The 13,837-nt window shown below is 36.4% G+C and overlaps 1 protein-coding gene across 10 annotated transcripts in view; it reads left to right on the plus strand.

The window, feature by feature from the left end:
- The window catches only part of ANO4 (anoctamin 4), a 404,339-nt gene that overhangs the window by 206,125 nt on the left and 184,377 nt on the right, over positions 1 to 13,837 (plus strand). For all 10 annotated transcript variants that reach the window (XR_007402264.1, XM_035699361.2, XM_035699362.2 and 7 more), the window contains 2 exons: positions 648 to 784; positions 3,422 to 3,580. Coding sequence is in view for 9 of the 10 variants with exons in the window: in XM_035699361.2 (XP_035555254.1) it covers positions 648 to 784; positions 3,422 to 3,580 (296 nt within the window). In the remaining variant the exon portion in view is untranslated. The remainder of the gene's footprint in view (positions 1 to 647; positions 785 to 3,421; positions 3,581 to 13,837) is intronic.

Raw genomic sequence — 13,837 nt, forward strand, 5'->3', positions numbered from 1 at the left:
TGGAGCTCTGATACATAGGGCTCTGTATATTGGCATCAACAGTCTCTTTGGAAACCCCCTAAATGGGTAACTTCATGATTTCAGTTCATGATTAGAGAAAGAAGAAATGCAGAAAACCCAACTGCCTGCTTTGTTACTGTATGAGGTTTTCTTTATTAGACCTTGGGAAGTAACAAAGGAAGAAAATTACAGCTCTTACCCAACCTTGCAGTTGGCGCACACATGGGTTCACTTAGCAAGTTGTATGGCATTTTCATGAAGAATAAAATCATAAAATTTTAAAAGTTTATGTCTAACACAGTTAATGAGTTCTTAGAAGACTTGAGTGAAAGTACTTTATGCTAAACAAGTATGTGAAGGAAAACTAAAATGCAACACCTCTTCTTATCATGGAAGGCAAATTATATTTATATTATGGAGATACTTTGCTTCACATTGTCCTGGATTTTGCCTAATCAAGACTGTTTGATCAAACATGCTTTACATCTCACATCCTTTTCTCCTTAGGAAATAATATACTTATCATTCAAGGTGTAATTGAAACAATGAAAAAATATGAGGCCACAGGGAGATATTTTCTATTTTGGTATTGTTTTCAAGATCCCAGATTCTTAACCCCACTTGTAACGTATTTATTTTGGTTTTAGTGGCCAAGGATGTCAATATTCTTTTTGATGAATTAGAAGCAGTCAACAGTCCTTGCAAAGATGATGATTCTTTGCTTCACCCTGGAAACCTGACCAGTACTTCAGATGATGCTAGCAGATTGGAAGCAGGGGGAGAGGTAAGTGTATGATTTCTTAAAAATACAGTATTTCACCCAGGTAGGAATCTGTGAAGCATATTCCATGGATTGTTTAAAGTCATTATCTCATTGAACTGTAGGTTTCCGGAAAATAAGGGGCAGGTCTTATATTCTTTTGATTTCCTTCATCAGTCTAGCACATTTCAGTGATCCTGAACCTACCTGTGCTTAAAACAAACTTTCACTAAGTGATATATTTCCCTTTTTATACCTAGAGACATTTCATTTATATAAAGGGAGATCCTTAAAGCCACCTGTCGTTTTATGATAATCTACATTCTGAGTGTCACTCAGAGAGAGAAAGCTTTACAAGTATGGACTTCCTCATATAAATCACCCAACACATAGAACAATGACACAAAATGGACCAGCTCTCAGTAGATTATCCTGTTCAAAGCCTCCCTGAGTTTCCATTTGCCTCTGTAATCTTATTGCAATTGTAAATAGATCCATTTGTTCATGTGTCATTTTGGAAAAAAAAAAAAACAACTTTTGTTAGGGGCATTCATTCTTGCTTAGATTTTGTCTCAGTGGAGTTTAATACCTTCTTTGTATATGCACTAGATAGAGGTAATGGGAACACAAAATCAGAGTCATTTCTTTATTGCATATTCTTACTATATTTATTATTCCAGAGCCAGTTAACCATTGACAGGATGTCACCTTTGAACAGGGAAAATTGTTTACTTCTACCAAGCTTCCTAAATCTCTTTCTGACAACACCGTATGCTACTGCTACTGTCCATATACTTTTTTTTTTTTCAAAGAAAAACTTCATACCTTTGTCACCCCTTCACACAGTTACGTTGAATGCCATGATGTGGCATAAAAGAGGGGTCTCCTGAAGGATCTCAAAGAGCACCTAGTCTCATCACCTAACCTTACAAATAAGCAAACAGTCTCAGGAGGGTTAAGGCTTTACTAACCTGATGCCATTGCTGAAACCTTGTTTTTGCAGACAGATACTGATGTGCTAAATCTAAGCAAGAGTAGTTCCCTTGCTTAGCAAATAATTGTTAAGAAAGCATTTGTTTGGGAAGACTTCTGAGTACCTCTCAAAGCAAAAACCAAAAAAAAAAAAAAATCAGTGAGGATTGATCATCAATTGAAAATGTTTGTACCAAGACATAGGATGTGACATTTCCATCCCTACTGGCTGATATTTTCCCTTTTGGATGAGGTTGCATGTATGGCACTTGTGAAAAAAAGTTGCCATTCTAGCAATGGCCTTGCTAATGAGTCTGGCTTATTTGCCTCCCATCTACCACTATTTGAAACCTGATGTAAACTGGACCTACAGAAAAGGTAGCCAGCCCCCACCCCTCACTTCTCCTTGCTAGATTCATGGACATGTTCTTGAAATCTATCAGCTTGAGAAACTTGACTGTAGCCTAACCAGCCTGTACTTGATGGTCACTTTCAGTGTTGTACATGATTACAACAAGCCTTTGGAGCCTAGATGAAATTATATTATTTTGTTCTTTAATTTTTATGTGTGTACTCACTACAAAATAATATTTATAACTTACATATATGTTTTGAAGCATAGTTGTAATAAAATGAACACCTTAAACTACTATCCAGCTTATAACTAAGATGGTAGTTTTCAAATTAGGTTGACAACCTAGTTGTAGGTTATAACTCCAGTTATTTTTAGTGGAATGGAAAATTAATATTAGCACATACACAAGTAGAAAGGATGAGTATTGTCTTGTGAATCTTTTGTCTCAGATACTGGTTATGTTACATATGTACACAGATACGACAAAGTAAAATGTCTTTTCTTATTGTGGACAGAAAGTTTGAGGAATGTTGAACTAGAGAAACACTAAAACTACCAGAGCTACTTTTAATCTCGTCACTACCTTATCACAAGTTCCATATTCTTGAATTTTTGTTTTGTTTTGTTTTGTTTTTTTAGTTCTCTTGCTCTAAAAATAGCTTCACCATGCACATCCACAGCCCTAATAACTTCTTTCTAGATTCAGTTTATTTTGTGCTTTATTAAAAATCATGTCGCATGAAGTCTTCTATGACTTGGTTCTTTTCTATCAATACTGTTTTAAGATTCATGCTTACTATTAGATGTAACTGTAGTTCATTCATTTTTACTGTTGTATAATCTTCCACTTCATGATGGTTCTACCATTTATTTACCTATTTGCCTGTCCATGGACATTTGAATTGATTCACATTTTTTGATTTTCTATTCCTATGAACAGTGCTGCTATAGATACATATCTCTTAGTTGCTTAAATAAGGATTTGTCTTGTTATGGGTTTTGTGTTATGCAGATGTTCAGTTTTACAAGATATTGCTAGTGTGTTTCCAGAGTAAGTATAGTGGTTTTCACTCTCACTTTTAGAATATGATCATTCTCAGGTGTTCCAGATCCTTGCCACCATTTGGTATTGTTAGGTATCTTTAGTTTTTTCACTTTCACTGCATTCTTTTTCCAATTTTTAATTTTTTGTTCCCTACTGCTTACATTTTTCATTAATAAGAATGTAATTTTGAGAAAACACAATGAAAACTCATTGACTTCTAATTCTTTAATATTGGCTTAGGCTCAGTTTTATGAGTGTCTTAAACTGGTTTCTTTCTCTTTCTGTGCAGACAGTGCCAGAAAAAAACAAATCAAATGGACTTTACTTCAGAGATGGAAAGTGTCGGATTGACTATATTCTTGTGTACAGAAAATCTAACCCACAGACCGAAAAGAGAGAAGTGTTTGAACGAAATATTAGAGCAGAAGGATTACAAATGGAGAAAGAGGTACGTAGTTTACTTGGATAAGAAGAAACACAAATATGCATCTATTCATATCGAGAGGCAATTAAAAAATAAGCCATTATGTTATGTTTGTTATGTTAACTGAACACTTCATTTGGGCAGAGTTTGCCAGTCTGCGATGTTTGGGGAGTGTTCCAATAATTAGTTTTTTGAAGCACAGTTTGCTTCTGGGAGCATTTTAATGCCAAAAGAATCCATTAAAATCAAAATACTCCATTTCAATTAAATCACTTGTTTCAAAGTGTTATGATTTACCTGACTTCCTTTTTTTTCTTTTTTTCTTTTTTTTTTTTTTACCTGACTTCCTATGTCTACTGTTGCTCTTTGTGATTGGAGGGTTCTAGTGCATGGATTTAAGAAAACTTTGGATAAGATATAATCGTCCCACTCTGGAGACTCTTTTTCCATTTCAGGAAATGTAATGAGCTTGGACATCATCATATACCAGGAGAGATTGTCTGGCTGATATGGCCAAAAACACCTGGAATTTAGAAAATGATTCCAGTTTTAAGAGACATTCAGAAGTCTTTTTTTTTTTTTTAATAAGGTTCCATAACTCAAGAGTTACCTGTGTTTTTCTCTCTCTTCCCCTTCCTCCCTTCTCTGTCTAGAGATTTTCAAGGGAAAAATTACCAAGGAAGGTACCCAAGGCCCAGCCACACCTCTGACAATAACCCACAATGAGATTGTTGTGTACCCCAGAATACCATGCTCATTTATAGAACCTGGTCCTGTTAGCTAGACGATGTAACTCTTCTTAGATTTCCCTTAAACATTTTGCAAAACTTCTGGAGTTTTTCATAGTCAATGAGGAGAACATACTGGCAGTTAAAAATGTTTGCTTCTGATTCTGCTCATCAAGGCTGAAGGGATAGATCTTTGAAATCAGACATCCAGGTTTTTCTTTGTATGGTACATGCGGTTGCAAGCTGATCTTGGGACACTTTAGATATATGGGACTCTTACAGATCTGTTAGACTGACCTCAACTCTTGAGCATTTATGAAAACAGAAGCAGTATTTCTCCAAAAAGGGAATTAGAAAAATAGCGAGAGGTGCTTTAGTGTCTCAGTCCGTTGAGCATCTGACTCTTGATTTCTGCTCAGGTTGTGACCTCAGGGTACTGAGATGGAGCAGAGTATAGCTCCCAGCTGAGGCTCAGCGCAGAGTATACTTCTCTCCGTTTCTCTCCCTCTCCCTCTGCCCCTCCTCTCACAAGTGTGCTCTCTCATGTGCACTCTTTCTCTTTTGTTACCTCTCTCTCAAATAAATAAATAAATAGATCTTAAAGCAAAAAACAAAGGTGAGATGATTGTGGCTATAACAGGTTCTGCTTCTTTGGAAAGTGAATCCGGGTTCCTCAGAAGACTGTCTCAGTTGGAGATTTCCTTGGAGCAACACACTGAGTTAACTGTGTTGCTGTTTCCACTTTTGTGGGGTTCCAGAAAATCTTTGTTCTACCCACAGAACACATCTTTGATAAATCTTGTTAAGTGCCTATTGAGACAACTGTATACTCTTCTCTTAACACTGATAGTGCATTAATATTCTTATCCTTAAAAAATCATTCCTTCATCTCTTACTCTTCTTTCTTATTCAGAGTTTTTATATCAAGCAATGTGAATTGCCACATGATCCTAAATAATGAAAGTCTTTCTTCGAATCCATTCTGATTCTGAGTCTTAACTCCCATCAAAACAGGGTGGCTTTATTCAATTACTGAGAGATTTCTATCTTAAGCTTTGTAACTATGTTCTCCATTACTGGGGTTTCTTCTGCCTAGATCATTTTAATGCCATTTTATGACTTATTAGTTATAACTCAAAAAGCCCAATACTTCTGAATAATACTCAGTACTACAAAGATAGTACATCTTCTGTGTGTCCTAATATATCATCTGTGCTACAGTATCCACCTCCTGGAATTAAAGCATGCAGCAGAGAATTGTGTTACCCAGTTGTGCTACCCATGGTGTGCTATATGGTTTGGGTTGTATACAAGCTGATTTTGTTCATTTGTAATTTTTTGAAATTTTAGAAGCTAGGTATTTGTTTCATGCATGCTAGAAAAAAACAGCAATTAGAAAAAAGGTGGTGTCACCATATAGAAAAATTCATAAAAACTTAATCTAAGCACTTCTTTTAACTTTTCCCTCTGAAACGTCTTCCCTGAATGACAGCTTTCCTATTTATCCTGTTCCCCACAATCCTCTATCCACTACCAACAACTAGGTTTTCCTCCTTCTGGAACCTTCCTTCTAAGCAGACTTTCCCACTGCCCCGCTCCAGTCTTTCCTGGAGCCCACACCTTTTGCATACATGGCACAATTGACTCTCATTCAGCCTCTGAGCTCTGTTTTGTGTTCTCATAGCCACAGCAAGCTCAGCAAGAGGGGCCTTTGCAGGTTCTTCTCTGCTTGGGAGGCAGCAGGAAATGATGGATAAATTCATTTTTTCCCTGTCACAAATAATTAAAATAAAATGTCCCTTAGTTGAATAACTAACTTGTATCTACATTGTGTTGTTAGATTTAGAAGCCATCAAAAGCACTCTTATTTAAATCAAGTGTTATATAAACAGGTATAGCAAAGAGACAATAATATTAATAGCTATTTCAGTTTCCAGACGTTGCTTCACTCTTATACAGGAAACGAAGAACTTAGTTAAGGGTGGAAAAGAAAAAAGAAAACCTAGAAAGCCTGGTGTGAATCCATACATGTCTGAAATGCTTAACACTAAATACACTTTATGATTAGTGTTTTTCTTCATTCAGTGTGTGTCATGATGCCTAACAATTATGGAAAACATGTTTCACAGACTTAAGGTTTTTGCCTGCACATCGGTAAAGACAGGCTCTGTCTTTGAACATTTTGGTAGTAAGAGAATCATCATCTCTTTTAACGCTGAATTTCAAGAAACAACTAGGAGAATCTTCAATTCATGATAAAAGGGAAGACATAGTCAAATTTGATCTTTACTAAAAAAAAAAAAATTGTCTCTGCCTGATTAGTCAGCAGCAAATTGCTTGCTTTTGGCACCTTGGGTCTTTAATATTCTGTAACTCATCTTCCAGATTAGCCTAGAGAAAGTAGTCCACAGCAAAATTCCCAAGTAAAGTATTATTAGGTCCAAATGATCTGCTGCTTAGTGTTTATTTAAAGAGATCTCCTTTTTAAAGGTAAACTCATATTTACTTATTTGCATTTTCCATTTCGATTTTTTTTTTCATTTTAAATTGTATGCCCATCACTGGCCCTTTGGTACCTATTTTGAAATAATGGTTATCATCAGTGAGAAGTTTATCTTTTCCTGCATATTAATAATCAAATTGTGGATGACTTTTGAATTGTTTGGAATGTGTGAGTAGTAGTTGTATTAATGAAGCACTTTTTCTCTTTAGACTCACACAGAACATGGGGGTAAAACCTCTCTCATTAGTAATTACAAAATAACTATAATTAGATAAATCATACCATTTTGATGATAGTTAATTCATTCACCAAACTTGCACGCTCCCTCTACACCAGGCCCTGCTTTGAGTACTAGGAACTCAGCAGTAAATAAAACAAAAAGCCCTTTTCTGCTGGAACTGAAGCACAAAATTAAAAAGTAAATATGGGCAGCCCAGGTGGCTCAGCAGTTTAGCGCTGCTGTCAGCCCAGGGCGTGATCCTGGAGACCTGGGATCAAGTCCCGTGTCGGGCTCTCTTCATGGAGCCTGCTTCTCCCTCTGCCTGTGTCTCTGTCTCTGTCTCTCTCTCTCTCTCTCATGAATAAATAAAATCTTTTAAAAAAAAGTAAATATACATAAAATATCAATAAACACTGTGGGGAAGAAAGTAAAGCAGAAAGTGTTGGAAGGGGCTTATAACTTTGTAGAAGTTGGCAAGGGTAGGCCTCTCTTCCATGAAAAGAGAACAGTAAGTTCAAAGGCCCTGAGGCAGAAGCTTCCGTGGTGTGTTCATGGTACACTGAGGAGGCCAATATAACAGGAGTTACTGAGCAAGGTGGAAAATAGTAAGAATTACACCAGAGAGACAAAGGCAGATGGATGACATCAGGCCTTAGTGGTCACTGGGATACTAGCTTTTCTGAGTGACAAGGACATCCTGGGACAGTTTTGAGCAGAGGTATGACACAAATCTGATTTTTGTTTTATTAAGGTCATTCATGTTACATATTGATTTGGGGAGTCCTAGCAAGGACAGATGCAGGGAGATCAGTTAGGAGATTTGTTGCAAGGATTCTGGAAGAAGAGGATGGTGGGTTGTTCAAACACACAGCAGAGATGCTGATAAGAGTAGAAAGTAGACCTTATGGAATTTCAAATAGGTTGGGTAAGTGATGTGAGAGAGAAGAGTCACAGGCTGTTTATCTGTTACATACTACTCATTTAAGGAGTTGGAAGGAAGGAGCTGCTGTTTACAGGGATGCAGAAAAGTGTGGGTCCTCTCGTAGACAGGTTAAGCATGGAGATGTTGAGTAGGACAGAAGAATCTGGAATACAGGAGAGCTCTGACTGGGAGATACACATTGGGATGAACTCTCCAAAGGAATGACTACAAATGGAAGAGAGATCTGAGTATTGAATGTGGGGCATACCTGTGTTGTGAATTTGGAGGGTAGAGAGTAAGCAGCAGGAAGCAGGAGGGAACTCAGAGGGTGTGGTGCCCAGGAAGGAGCTGTCATGTCACATGTTGCTGATGAAGCAAGAAAGATGAGGACCAAAGTTAGCTATTGAATTTAGCAATGTGGAGTTTGGTGAGCTGGGCAAGGAACATTTCTGTGGGGAGGTGGAGGTGAAAGCATGACCAAAGTATATTCAGGAAAGAATGGCAGGAAAAGACTTGGAGTCAGCAGGGATAAATTGGTCTTTTGAAAGAGAGAATGGAGTGATAACTGGAGTAAGAAGTTGCATCAGGAAAGAGTTCTTTCTATTGAAGATAGGAGAAATAATTGCATGCTTTCATGTTAATATAAATCACTTACCTGAGAGGCAAAATCGACATTGTAGAAGCATGAAGGAAGAATTTACAGAGCAGTGTCCTTGAAGCAATAAGAAAAGAATGACCACAAGTTCCTCCTATTGCAGGGACACCATTGCCTGCATCTGTGCCCATGAACAACCTTCCCTCTAGTGCTCAGGGTATCCTGACCATCCTCCTAGCTAAGGCCAACTCTTTGGGCACAAGACTCCATCCTCTCAGTCCTACTCAAGGGCATTGCCCTCAAACATGATTAATTATAGTAAGCTTTAAAAACAGACAAAAAAAGCAAAATAAAGCATTCTGTCAAATTTTTTTCTGTTTTCACTTGTTCCCTAGAAGGATTGAAAACCTAACTGCAATAAACACACAATACTCAAGGTTAGGTGACTTGGACATTTTTCTTTGAGACTGTGATAAAAACTGTATTAAAATTTTAACTCCTATTTATTAAGCTCCTACTATTATCACCCCCATTTTATAGATAAGACAACTGAGGCAAAGCAATACTTTACCCCAGGGGAAAAAGCCAACAAGAGATAAAGCTAGCAGTAAAACCTGGGCATACTTGCTCTCATTCTTATATTGTATTGATGTCTGGTATTTGAAGATGGATCTTGGGGTTGAAGAGGTTAGGAGAAAGGCTGAGGAGACAGGTGGAGTAAGGAAAAGGAAAAGGAACCAGGAAAGTTGGGATTCATGATGAGTTGAGTGCTAGACCATAGTTCTTGTGCACTTTGGCTGCCAGTTGCCATGGATCTGAATCTTGTTACAACCACTTACAAGCTGTGTTGTCTTGAATGGCTTACCAAACTTTTCTGGATCTCAGTTTCTGTATTTTTAATAAAGAGGATGATACTGTTTACCATGAATTGCATGACAATTAAGTGAGCCCATATAGGTAAATACATAGTACAGTATAAATCTTTGTGTTTTTTTTTTTTTACTTTGCCTTTATTTTGCTTTGTTTTACCTTCTTTTTATGGCAAGTAATATTGATTTTTCTCTATATGTCTGTGTTATAAAAGCTCTTTATTTTAAAAGTGGGTCAGCTTAAGAAAATAAAGGCAATTAAAATATGTAATTTAGAATATTTAAATATAATTTAAAATAGTAGATGCGTACAGATTTGGCAAAGATTGAGAAGTTGGCACAAGCACAGTTCCACTCTTACTTGCCTAGTGGTTGTGGTGGAACGACCTTAAAGTCAGTAAGGCTGCCTCATGGTTTTCACACCTTTGTATAATTCCTCCCCTTAAATGCAGGCAGGATGTGGGACTTGCTTTTAACCATAGGCTATAGCCAATGTAGTAGAAAGTCACTTCTGTGATTGTTTATGGTACATAAGACCCCAAGCTGACTGGCATTAGAAAGACTCTTATTTGTTGGATTTAAGGAAGTAAACTACCATTTTGTAAGACATTCTGTGAAGAGGGTCAGGTACAAAAAAAGGTGGGGTGGCCTCTAGGAGTCAAGAGTTGCCCTCACTTGACAGCCAGCAACAGAATAGGAAACTCAGTCCTACAACCATGAGGAGGTGAATTCTACCAACAACTGGGGGAATTTGAAAGCACATCTTTCCTCAGCTGAGCCTCTGATGAGATGGTAGCCCTAAACGAGAGCTGTATTGGAACCTGGTGAAGACCCCAAAGCAGAAAAGCCAGCTAAGTTGTACTTGGGTTCCTGACCTACAGAAACTCTGGGATCACTACTCTATGTCATTTTAAGCCTCTAAGTTCATGGTATAATCTGTTATACAGTTGTAGGTACCTAATAAAATGAATAAGAGTCTGGGGCTAGATATTCTCAGTGCTTATTTTTTCTGCCACTAAAAGCTGTGTACTCCTAGGGAAGTTAGCTCAACTACAAAACGAGACTAATGAGATATATTTCATGGTTATTATGATAGTTAAATGAGATAATTCATATCAAGTGCTTAGCTCTATATCTCATATTTTAAGCATTTAATAAATCTATTATAATTATAATTATAATTATAATAGCTAAATAAAGTATATTAACACTTTTAAAATAGTTTTTCAAGATAAACTTTAGAAAAATTTTCATAGAGTTTGTAAATTCCTTAAACTATAGCCATTAGGAATAGGAACATCAGCTGACCATATATTGTTAATGCACTAATGAGATGAATGGTTATCTTTAATGTTCTTGGAAAAACAGAATACATCAGGTAACAAATTAAGTATTGTCAAGGTTCAGGTATTTATCTGCTTCCAGAGAATTTGGTTTTGGGTTCATTAGGGAATGAAGTTATAGATCAATCCAGAGCTTAAAACAAACAAACAAACAAACAAACAAACAAACACAATAACACCAACTAAACTGTATTTGTTTGCTCATCCTAGTCTTGCTTTACCCTATTCAAGGGAAAATTTCACAAAGATTTCTCCATTTAAGACTCTAATTTCACTCAGATGTTCTCTGCCTACACAGGCTTCTGGCCTATACTACCCTTTGTATTTTACATCCCTGTTTATGTTTTGTAACCACATCCAGCTAGTTGCTGTAGATGCTCTCTCAGGATCCAGAGCTCTGAGATATGAGGAGAAGAGAACCAGGGACTCTTCCCTTTCTTCACAGTTAAAACCATAATGATGAGTGTCTAAAATAAATGAGTGTCAGGACAAACTCAACTATCCAAATTCCAGTCCTCTAGTGTTTTCTGGCCTGAAGAGAGAGACTTACTTTACTTAATCTCCACTTTCTTATATGTCACATGTATGTATTATCAAGGGTCTCAGGTTGAGATAAAGGGAAAAAGCAATTTAAGGACAATCATAAGCACTGAGCAGAGAAAACAGATTTTCTCTGAACATCAAAGCCCTAGAGATTCCTTGAAGGTCTGTGTTAGCCCATTCAGGCTCTTATAACAAAATACCACAGACTGGATGGTTTATAAACAATAGAAATTTCTCACAGTTCTGGACACTGGGAAGTTCAAGAACAAGCAACCCACAAATTTGGTGCCTGCTGAGGCCCTGAGTCCTGGTTCATAGCCATTGCCTTCTCACTGTTTTCACATGGCAGAAGGAGTGAGCTACCTCTCTGATGTCTCTTTTATATATAAAGGCTCTAATCCTGTTCATGAAGCTTCTACCTTTCTGACCTAATAACCTTCCAGATGCTTTCATCTCTTAATATCATCACGTTGGGGATTAGGATTTCAACATATTTTTGGGAGACATAAAGCATTCAGGTCATAGTGTCTTTTAGGGGTTACCATTTTAATGGTAAGGTTCCATTTAATTTTAGTTCCACTATAGTTAACATACGGTATTATATTAGTTTCAAGTGTACAACATAATGATTCTACAATTCTATACATTGTTACTCAGCGCTCATTATGATAAGTGTGTTCTTAATATCCTTCACCTATTTCACCCACCACCCCTCTGATATGCTTTAAGTGAGCACCCTCAATTAAAGTGATTAATTTTTTATTTTTAGGATTTTTTTAACTTGAAACATAGTTCAGAATACATGGTTCTAGGGGATCCCTGGGTGGCTCAGCGGTTTCGCGCCTGCCTTTGGCCCAGGGCGCAATCCTGGAGTCCCGGGATCGAGTCCCGCGTTGGGCTCCCAGCGTGGAGCCTGCTTCTCCCTCTGCCTGTGTCTCTGCCTCTCTCTCTCTCTCCCTCCTCTGTGTGTGTGTCTATCATAAATAAATAAAAATAAATAAATAAATAAAAAGAATACATGGTTCTAAAAGTGTATATAAAACATTCCATCCAAGAAAAATAGAATACAGATTTTCTTCAAGTACACACATAATCCCCTGGTTAAATCACATTAAAAGACATAACAAATACTACAAATTTAAGAAGACTGAAATCATACCAAGTATATTTTTCAACAAAGGTGGTACAAAACTAAAGATCAACAATAAAACAAAACTGGAAAATCTACAATATAAATATTAACATTTAAATATTAACACACTACTCTACAAGCTATCAGCCAAATAAGAAATCACACGGCAAATCAAAATAGGTATCAAAACGAAAAAGAAAAAGAAAACACAATATTCTAAAACCTATGGGATACAGCAAAAGCAGATGTTAAAGTGAAATTGATGCTGTAATGCTTGTATTAAGAAAAAAGTTCAAATAAACTTAACACCACAAAGAACTAGAAAAAGAAGAAACTTAGCTGAAATTTAGTAAAGGAAGGAAATAACAGAGAAAAATCAGAAATAAAATAGAGACCAAAATAAACAATAATGTAATGTTGAAAGTAATGGCCAGTTTTTTTTTTTCAAAAAACCAAAGTTGCAATGCTTTAACTACATTAAGATAAAAAGGGAGAGACATCTCAAAAACCAAAATGAGAAATGGAAGAGCAAACAATACAACAGATAACCACAGAAATACATAGTGTGATAACAGATTACTATAAGCAATTACATACTAACATATCAGATAATTTAGAAAAAAAAAGATAATTCCTAAAAATGCTTGAGCTACCATGATTGAATCATGAATCTTGAATCCAAGAAATAGAAATATTCTTAGACCAATAACAAGAATGAAAGTTGAACTAGGAACCCCAGATCTCCTAGGACAGGAAAACCCATGCCCACATGATTTCATTGATGAATTCTCCCAAACATTAAAAAAATAATAATTTGTGACAATCTTTATCAAATCTTATAAATAATGAAATAGAAGGAACACATTCAAAATCATTCCATGGAGTCAGTACTACCCTATTACCAAAGCAGGATAAAAAAAATACAAGAACAAAAAAGTGTATTTTGTCTGACATGTATATTGCTACTCTGACTTTCTTTTATATTCATTTGTATGAGAAATATCTCTCCACACCCTCACTTTCAAGCTGCAGGTGTCTTTAGGTCAAAAATTAGTCTCTTGTAAGCAGTATATAACATGGATCTTGTTTTTTTTTTTAAGTCCATTCTGACACCCTGTATCTTTTGATTGTAGCATTTAGTCCATTTACATTCAAAGTAATTATTGATAGATATGTATTTACTGCCATTTGATTACTTGTTTTGTGGTAGTTTCTGGACATTTTCTCTCCTCCTTTGTTACTTTTGGTCTCTTCTTTGCTCTCATAGAGTCCCCTTTAATATTTCTTGTAGATCTGGTTTAGTGGTCATGAACTTCTTTAGATTTTGTTTGTCTGGGAAACAAACAAAATTCCTTCTATTCTGAATGATAGCCTTGCTGGAGAGAGTATTTTTGGCTGCAGAACTTTTCCCACTCAGCACTTTGAG

This window comes from Canis lupus, chromosome 15, assembly GCF_003254725.2.
Source record: "Canis lupus dingo isolate Sandy chromosome 15, ASM325472v2, whole genome shotgun sequence".
NCBI lineage: Eukaryota > Metazoa > Chordata > Mammalia > Carnivora > Canidae > Canis > Canis lupus.